General features: G+C 45.3%; 1 protein-coding gene across 3 annotated transcripts in view; it reads left to right on the top strand.

Moving 5' to 3' along the window:
- Window positions 1-373: 373 nt before the first annotated feature.
- KCNQ5 (potassium voltage-gated channel subfamily Q member 5) overlaps window positions 374-9,730 on the top strand; it is a 498,060-nt gene continuing 488,703 nt past the window's right edge. For 2 of the 3 annotated variants that reach the window (XM_027603133.2, XM_027603132.2), the window contains exon 1: window positions 374-2,501. In XM_027603133.2, coding sequence (XP_027458934.1) covers window positions 2,095-2,501 — 407 coding nt within the window. In that variant the 5' untranslated portion in view covers window positions 374-2,094. The remainder of the gene's footprint in view (window positions 2,502-9,730) is intronic. The other variant, XM_027603134.2, reaches the window with a different exon arrangement.

The raw sequence follows: 9,730 nt of genomic DNA, 5'->3' as shown, positions 1-9,730 counted from the left end.
CGTGCACACGAGTCATTTTAAGTCTCTAGATCTTTCACCCTGAAAGTCCCTGCACAAAAACTCCGCGGGGAGTCTAAATATAGCAACCGCAAACTCCCCCCACCCTCAGCTGGGGTCTCGTGCTGTTCTAGGATTGGAGAGCTCGCTCCAAGGCGCTCTCTGCATCCGACTCGAATAGCAGGGCACGGAGCAATCTCTCGCACCTCCACAGTGCGTGGGTGTGAAGTGTATTAGGAGAAAAAGAGAGTGACTCTGGGTATTGGTGCTTGGCGCACAGTCAGTCACGTGGCACGGCTGCCCGCTGCGTCGAGCGGCTCCCAGCTAGTGCCAGCCGCCGAGAGGCTTGGGGAAAAGGAGGGAGGGAAGCAGGGTCCTGCGGGTGACCAGGGGCCGGCGAGAGGGCTTCACGCAAATAAGAGCGAACAATACAAAGTAAAAGAAAGTAAAAGTAAAGCATTTAAATGGAGCTACTGCCAGAGGCGGAAAGGAGCTGCCGCGGGCGTGGGTGTGTGTACCCGAGGGAGTTGAGAGAGTATCTCTGAGGGGCGGAGACAGCTGAAATAAGACTTTTGCTTTAGTATTGCCTCGGTTTCAGGCTTCTAGAAGGAAATCTCTACCTGCTCCGGCTTTGTGGTGGAACCTTAGTTCTTCCTTCAGTTTAACTTGGTTGTTTTCTTTCGTATTTTGGTGGGGGGGGGGGAGAATCCACGCTGTTGGAAGAAGTTTCCAAGCCCGGCTTCCTTTCAGTTTCCCCACACTGACTGTGAGGTTTAACTGCTTGTGCTTTATAACGCAGTGTTGCTGAAGGCCAGAGGCCGAAGCCAGTGGCACCGTGGCCTCCCTCCCCGCCGAGGGCGCGCACGCTTTGGGTCGCGAATGTCAGAGGTGGTGGGAGACTCAGCCAGTCCTAACTCGCCACACGTCTCTCACCGTGTAAGGTACAGCCTACAAGGGGTGGGGTGAGGACCCCGAGAAGCTGGTGTCTTGGGCTCCCTGCCCTCCGGGGTTTTTCTCCCAGACGCTGGGCCCGCCGCTGCCACTGCCGAGACTTAACAGTTTTATGACTTTTTCGGACTTAAATGGAAATTTCTTGACTAAGGAAACCCAGTTCGCTCTCCCATGCTTCGCGCCGCTGTCAGGCGGAGCCCCGGGGCAACTCGTTAACCGCGGAGGAGCCACTTTGTAGTTTTTATGCCCTCCCCACACTCCACCCCCCGGGCTAGGAAGGATGTCCGTTTACTCGATGGCTTGCTACCTGATGCTGGGATGGAAAGTCACAGCCCGAAAGCTGGAGTGAGCCGCGGGGAGATGCCCGCTCCCCGCCTCTCCGGCTTGGGAGTTGTGTCCTGCGGGTCTGCACACTGAACTGGCAGGAACCCTCCAGCTGTGCGGGAACCTGACCGCCACTGCGGGGAGCGTCGCCCTGCAGGGCAGGTCAGGGCCGTTGCCGCTCACACCCTTGCGCAAGGATGGCGGGACCTGGCGCGGCATCGTAGCGGCCGGAGTGAGCAGAGACCTGCATCTCCAGTTTCTCCTCAGGGCACGAGACCGACTTACCTTACGGACAGCTCCCAAGCCCCCGAGAGAACTAAACAAAGTCGCGCCTAGGAGAGGGGCTTCCGAGCCCCGTCCCCTCTGGGGGAGGGGGCGGACGCAGTCTGGGCGTGAGGAATCGAGTGCGAGAAGAAAGGGGGAGCCTGGGGCTGGGTGTGCGCGCGTGGGAGCGCGCCTCCGAGCGCCCCGCACTCCACGGGTCCAGCCTTGGGGGCACTTGGGAAGGAGGGAGTGATAGCTGCGGGAATAAGAGGGAGCAAGAGAAACCCTCTCAAAGTGACGCCCCCAAACAGGTCCTGATTTTGAATTTGGACCTAAAGACTGCTAGAAATTGGGCCTCCTTCGCACACCCCTCTCCGCCCCCACCCCGAAGCCCCGGCGGTGTGCTGGCTGCTTGCTTCCCCGCCCCTATCTCGGAGGTCGCGGGCCGGCGGGCTCTCCGTCGGCCGCGGCTTCCTCCTCGAAACCCGCCCGCGCGCATGAGGCCGCTGCCCCCGCCACAGGCACTGGCGCCCCCCTCGCAGTGCCCGTGGTGATGCCATGCCCCGCCACCACGCGGGAGGAGAGGAGGGCGGCGCCGCCGGGCTCTGGGTGAAGAGCGGCGCGGCGGCGGCGGCGGGCGGGGGGCGCCTGGGCAGCGGCATGAAGGATGTGGAGTCGGGCCGGGGCAGGGTGCTGCTGAACTCAGCCGCCGCCAGGGGCGACGGCCTGCTGCTGCTGGGCACCCGCGCGGCCGCGCTCGGTGGCGGCGGCGGCGGTAGCGGCGGCGGCCTGAGGGAGAGCCGCCGGGGCAAGCAGGGGGCCCGGATGAGCCTACTGGGGAAGCCGCTCTCGTACACCAGTAGCCAGAGCTGCCGGCGCAACGTCAAGTACCGGCGGGTGCAGAACTATCTGTACAACGTGCTGGAGAGACCCCGCGGCTGGGCGTTCATCTACCACGCGTTCGTGTGAGTACCCGCGGCCCCCGCGCGCCCCCCGTTACGCCCGCTCCGGGGGGTCTGTATGCTTGGTCCCCCGGGACGCGCTCTGCGCCCACGCCCTGGCCCGGCGCGCGCGTGCACACACACACACACACACACACACACAATCTCACACACTCGCGCGCGCACACGTGGTAGCTTTTATTTCTTTGCACGTGTTTATGGTCTTCCTCCTAGAGCCTTCCACCTCCCTGAGCCCCACCTCCTCTACCTCTACAGATTCAACTGTCTCCCCGAACACACCCAATGAGCTGCCCCGCAGTTTTAGGCACCGAAGGAAAGAGCCAGGCAGACCTGGGACTTAGGCTGCGCGGATAATTGGGAGCGAATAAGTCCCGAGATACGTAAATTTCAACCGCGAGGGGCGCCCAGGAGCTGGGAAAGGCAAAGGGAGGACGTGCGCCGGTGTGAGGCTTGTGAGAGTGTATTGGAGAGGTTAGGAGGAGATGGCAGGGTTGGACGGGGTGGTGAGAGGAGAAACGGAGGGCTGGGTCCTCAGCCCTGGGGCGGAGCTGGGGAAGCTGCTACTTGGTGGGGAGAGCAGCTAGGTTTTAAATGCGCCCGGAAACACGCCTCGCCGCCACCTCCACCACTAACGGAAAATCTGTCAGTGCGTGTAGCCCCTCCTGCCACAGAGGTGGCCAAGGTCTAGAAAAGGCGAGCTGGGCGGGGCGAGGAGATGCTCCCGCGCAGTGGCAGAGGCCAGTGGTGAGCCTGGGGCTCAGGAGCCCGGGTCAAAGTGCAATAGCAAACGCGCAAAGGGGCCACCTGGGACAGGGATCAGGCAGTGGGTTAAGTAGGCATTTGTGCCGCTGAGTCAAAATGTGTGTGCGTGTGTGTGTGTGTGTGTGTGTGTAAGTAAGCCTTCACCATCTAGCAGAGAATGCTTAATGAGAAAATGATTGGAAGCAAATGTTTATTTTTCCCTTAGGCATTTAAAACCTTTCAGTGGCTTTAAAGTTTACTACTGTTTTTCCCACAAGGTCCATTCATTCAATCTCCTGTTAGAGCTAGGTTTATCTGGATGTTTTAAGGTAGTTTTTATGCTGTTGTATCCTAATTATTCCTTTCTTATTTTTTTCCCATCTCTTCCTAGTTTTTTTTTTTCCTGCTTCTTTATGTTAAAATGAAATATAAAGACATCAGCCTTAGGAGACCTGTAGAGAAAAGTTGCAGGCACTCACTATTCCTTTCCTTGTTTCCTAGTAAAATAGGTTTTGAACACATGAACTAGGTTTCTTTTAGAAATGAGGCATGTCATCCAAACATAGCTCTCACCTGGGATGGAGGATTGGCGTCAACACCAGAAGCACTTTTTGAAATAACACGGAAGAAGGGGCTGGTTTTGTAAATAGGTGAACCTGGAATTTGACCACGTAGGAGTCAGGAAATTGGTGGAGTCTACAATCTGTGGGGCTCTGGTGTCTGGAAAATTTTACAGTCTCAGATTGATGTGTATATGTAGCATTAGGTAGAATATTCCAGCCAACTTTCCATCTTACAGTGTACACAAGGAGAACGTTGTATAGCATCATTATTACATCAAACGGTATAACTTTTACTGTTCACTTACTGTAAGATTCTCATTGATTTAGATGTGGTTTCTGTAATAAATGATAGACATAGAGAAATACTACAGATTTTTTTCATGTTTGCCCTTTCTGAGTTGATACACAGAATTAATCCTGTTACCTACTGAACCTGATAAATTACTTTAACCTGTCAGGATCTACTAAAACATTTAGCAATAACGATTTTTGCTCAGTTTGGCAACAAAATATATACTGTGTGGAAAATGACTTTTTTCTTACAAGAGTATGCTCAGAATATTTGTATATTTGAATTTACAATATGATGCCATTTGTGAGTTTTAATTTTTGGTAAATTACATATTTGGAGAGAGAGACAACTGTGACTGATGCTCATGCTTTGCATCTCCTACGTTTTGCCCTTGAACATGAATGAGGACTTATTGTAATACAACATTTTCTCTTCAATATGTTAGTGTTTAACAGATTTTTGTGGCCTTACAGAATTTAAAATTTTTAACAAGTGATTTTTCAAGAGACTCAAGTTTAGATAGTTCTCTGCTCACCAGACTTTATCAGCCTATCCATGGGTTTAGTGGGAGATACGAAATAAATTATGTGCTTGTCAATACCATGTGCTGGTAGGAAGTTTTGCTTTATACATTTCTAGAGTCTGAAACTGTAATGCTTGAGCAATTAGATAGGGGTGCTAGATCCACATTAGCAGGAAGAGGGAATAGATAGCATCGTCTTCTGGGAGGATTCTGTACAACTATAGCCCACCCTGAGGGACAAGCCATCTTTGCAATTGCTGCTTATAGTTTATTTAGAAAGCTAGGCTTTACACATTAAGTGAATAAAGGAAAGTTATTTTGAGCTGTAAGTCTAACAAGACCATTAATAATAAAGGAAATTATATGAAAACAATTTCTAAAGCAGTGTAACTAATTCCCTGCCAGCATGGGAATCCCCAAATCTTACTTTAATAACAGTTTTTGTAGCACATTAAGGTTCTTGCCAAGAACAAGTGCACTGTGATTAATGAGGTACTTCAGGGATGGATTTACGTGGTCGACCAGTGTTTTCACTGCCAAGAAGCAAGAAAAATGTGTTTAAAGTTATGTTTCAGGTAAAGAAAAGTTTTTGTTAAATATGGAAAAATCATTATTATAATGGTATTTTAATGGTATAAAATGTATTTTCAAGTGTAAATATCCTAATCTACTGATGAGATGTCTGGCAAGAACAAGAGATGACCTACTTCAAATACGTTCTTCCAATCTTTATAAATTAGAGGGGATTAGGAGAGTCTGTTTCCTTACTATTCTTTAGGATTTACCAGACAGCTGTGATTCCTCATTTCCTGTCTTCAGCTGTTCTTCAGTTTAATAGATGAGCTATTCAAATATGAGGTGGCATATTTCTTTGAAGGTTGGTTGTCCATTTTAAATTCATCTTCTTTTTAGGAAAAGTTTAGAAGAATAATGGTGGTAGTAGAACACCTGGTGGGCTTCATATATAAATTTGCATTGATGCAACAAATGTGGCTCTGGCATAGGAAACAGGGTGGCACATATATGTAGCTCCTCACTTTGTCCAGTATATCTTTGCTTGGTATAATGCCATGGATCAGAACTTATAGGTATTTTAAACTAGAAGAAAGAGTCCAGTCCCCCAAGCTAAGAACTTGCAAGTCATCCTTGACGCCTTTATCTTTGTCATACTTGCTCCTGCTGGCCATCCAAATGATCATTAAATTCTGTGTATTCACTTTATAAATATTTTTCATATCTATTCTCTCTCTCTTTTGCTGTTGCTACTGTCCCTGTTTCTTTGTATACCTCCATTGGATTATTTGTAATATTCTCCTACTTAATCATCCAGCTTCTGTTCTCAGCCTTCCAGTTTTCCACCCGGCACCATAGTATTTTCCCTAAAATGTAAATCTTGTCATATCATCCCCTTACCTATAATCTTTGTGGTGAGGGTCATAAATGTGAATTAAGTGGATTGAGGAAGGTTAAGAGTTGGGAAAGTGGAGACCATAGTGTAAGTTAACCAAATTCCTTGAAACAATACACAAGACACTTTATGACATGGCCTCTGTCCATCTTTCTTTCTTCACCTCTAATGTACACTCTGGGCTCCAGCCTTACTCAGTTACTCCATCCTGTGTCTCACTGCTGTGCCTTTGCTCATGCTGTTTCCTTTAATTCTTGCCACTCCGTGCACTCTGGCCAAGTCCCACTGTTTCTTCAAAACACAATTTAAGGATCACTTCCTCTTAGGCACATCTCCCCACTGCCAGAATAACTTAGGTGCCCACTGTCTTAGGTTCCATGGCACTTCAGGATGTCGTTGTAATGGTGCTTGTCCCACTGTTTTCACTGTGAGCTACTTAGCCTGGCTCTCCCACAGGAGGGCAAACTTCCCACACAGAAAATCTCCTACTTATCTCTGAATCCCAAGCACCTAGCAAGATGCCTTGTACCTCGTAGACCCTCAATAAATGCTTGTTTAATGAGTAAGTAAAATTTTCTTAGAAGCCTTTCATAGAGGAGTTTCAGAGTGAACTAAAGCTGATGGAACTACTAAATCTTTTGGATTTTCTTAGAAGATACTGATGATTCATTTTGAGGAGGAGGGTATGGGGGCTAGAAGTAGAAGACCATTACTTTGCTTCCAACTTCCCCACTAATTAGCTTTGTGACTTGGAATAAGCCATTTTACTCTTTTGGGTCTCCGAATCTTTATTTGTGAAATGGGCACATCAGTGTCCAGTGTGTGTGATCCAGCCAAGTTGGTTGAGGATACTACAAATTGTCTAACATTCTATCATAAAGGGAAGGTGTATTTGTAATGAGAAGGGATCTGATCTTTTTTTTAGCATTTCCCTTCCTCATTTTTGAGTTGCAGGACCACCTCCTAAATGGTCACTTTAACTTTACTCCTAACTCCTGACCGAGGCCTGTGTGCCACATAGTAACCAAAGTGATCTTTCGAAAGAGTTAACAGAACACATCCCTCCTAGGCTTGGAGGAGTAATAGTTTGTTGCCTGTCTCTACCCAATTCCTTAAAGGCAGGGACTCTTTCCATCTTGTCCTCTGCCATATCATCAGCACCTAGAACAGTTCTGCCACATAGAAGATGCCCATACATACAGATTGATCCACTTACTGTTACCCCCAATCTCCAAAACAACCACTGGTTTTCAGGTGGAAAATAAGATTTTACACTGTTGATAACTCCCTGTGTCGGGACTCAATTAGACCCAATGAATGACCTTATTATTTACATATATATTCTATTCGGAATTAAGTCTCTGTCCATAGAAATTGATGCATGCATTTTATTTTTACTCCTGCATTCCTTAAAAATCACTTCCCTTATCTGTAGAGAGGGCTTAGACAAGTTATAGTGCTTTATACCTTGCTAATATGGTAACATAAAATGCTGCATATATTCTTCAAATCAGTCTGTTTTCAGAAATTTAAACAATGCTGCAGTGTTTGAGGATCATATTACAATTAGAAATGTTGAAAGTGTTAAAATATGAGTATTGGGAGTATTATGGCCTAAAAGAAGTAAAATCTAAGAAAAGAATATTTCAAAATGGAATGAAATCTTGATATAAGAAACACTATAAACAAGGAAGATGCCAGCAGCCTTTTGATAATTGCTTGCAAAGAAATGGTGCCAGTTTTAATTTTTAATTGCAAATGGCTATTTTGGCAGATGAAAATGCCAGCAGAGCATGTTTTATCCTATCCCAGTGGTGTGAAACTACTTAAAGTCCAATTGTTGAATAGCCACAGTTCATAGTTATGTTTAATGATTTGTAGATGTTTCCATTTTAATTTCCTTTTCTTCAACTATTTACAAGCATGCCATTTGAAGTTTTATTTTGTTGCAACCTGGGAGACAGATTGGCCATATAACTGCATTTTTCCATAACTACTAAAATTCTTTGATGGGTCTCAGAGTTTTGGCTTATTCTTTTGATCCTTTGTTATCAGTTTGTCCAAAGAACGAGTTTCCTAAATGTTACTGAAGTCATCTAATTCTAAATTTAAAAATAGTTTGAACTTTTATATATGTATATATATGCACACATATATTCCACTTGTACAAATGCACACACAATATGTATATACACACAGAGTATCATTTAGCAGAGAACTTGTTAATGTAAATATTTGCATTTATTTTTGCTCCTCTAAAAGTAAATTATACACTTGAATAAAATGCAGTTTAAAAATAAAAAGAATCTTAAAGTTACTCGTGGTAATATGGAGATTGTATCATAATTTGAAAGCTATTTCAATGTATATGAACACTTTTTACAAATTCAGTCATAGTCTTCATTGGTTCCATTTACCAGTGAGGTAATTCTAGAATCTCTACTCCTTCAGTCAGTGGCAGGATGATCTTTTACAATCATGTTAGTATTTCTCTCTTTTTTTTTAAGTCAATTCAGTATAATATTTAATTAATAGCCATTATGTGAATCAGTTAATGTGCTGTATGTTGGTGGTTCAAAAAAGAGAATGATGTGGCCCTTGACCTCAAGGAAATTCCATTAGGGAATATGATTACATTTGGATTCAATTATGAGTGTTACTGATTTGATGACTATGAACAAGTTACTGCCAATGCTCTCTACTTAATCTGTAAAATAGACATAATAATATTCCATCAACGTATTACAACATCATATATATTATATACGCATATAACCACACTTGGCATGGTGGCATTGAAACTAGAGAGAAAAATAGAAATAACGTATGGGGGGCTATATTGCTATGTTAGAGTCCCAGGATTTTATCCTGTAGGTAATAGGCAGTCTTTGAGGTAGGTGGGGTTTGGGCAGGTAATAATGATATTGAATTTCCATTTTAGATTCATCACTCTGTCAGCTCTATTATTAATACTGGCTTGAAAGGAACAAACGAGGTAGGAGATCTTTTGAAACTGTTGTTTCAATTTAGGCGAGAGATAATTTGGGCTTGGGTTGGGGCAATGGTAGTAAAGATGGAGAAAAAAACATGATGATGGAGTTGAAATATATTAATGATGTAGTGAATTATGGGAAAATGAAGAGAGATTTATTATTTCTGGATTCCTGGTTTGGGTGGTTGGCTAGATGGGGGGGACCATTAACTGAGATCACAAAAACAGATGGAACAACAGGGTGAGTGGAATGTTAGGGGGTGATAAAATGAATTTAGCTTTGGAGATGTTGAGCTTTTTGTGGCTGGGATTTCCAACTATATATCTCCAGCAGCTGTGAATAAAGATTTAAAAGACATAAAAGCGTAGATAAGAGTTAAAAATACAACGAATGCATGTAAAGAGACAGGACGGTAGCTAAAGGATGGAAACCTAAGGAATACCAACATATAAAGGGTAAGCAGAGGAAATAGGGGGCATTAAATAGGATAGACAGCAAGGTGTAAGGAAACACTAGACAAAAAGATGGTCAGGTGGTCATGGAAACCAAGGATATATTCCAAAAAAGAGTCAACTACGAAATGTAGACAGTGATTTAGTAAGATAAAGGACCGTGGAGTTACCATTAGATCTGGCAATGTGGAAGCCCTCACTGATTTTGTAAACTCACCAATTGTTCACTTTCAGTGAAGTGGTTAGGGCAGAAGTCAGAA

This window comes from Zalophus californianus, chromosome 7 (genome assembly GCF_009762305.2).
Source record: "Zalophus californianus isolate mZalCal1 chromosome 7, mZalCal1.pri.v2, whole genome shotgun sequence".
NCBI lineage: Eukaryota > Metazoa > Chordata > Mammalia > Carnivora > Otariidae > Zalophus > Zalophus californianus.
Note: the sequence above shows the minus strand (reverse complement) of the source record. Positions and strands in the feature narration are given on the sequence as shown.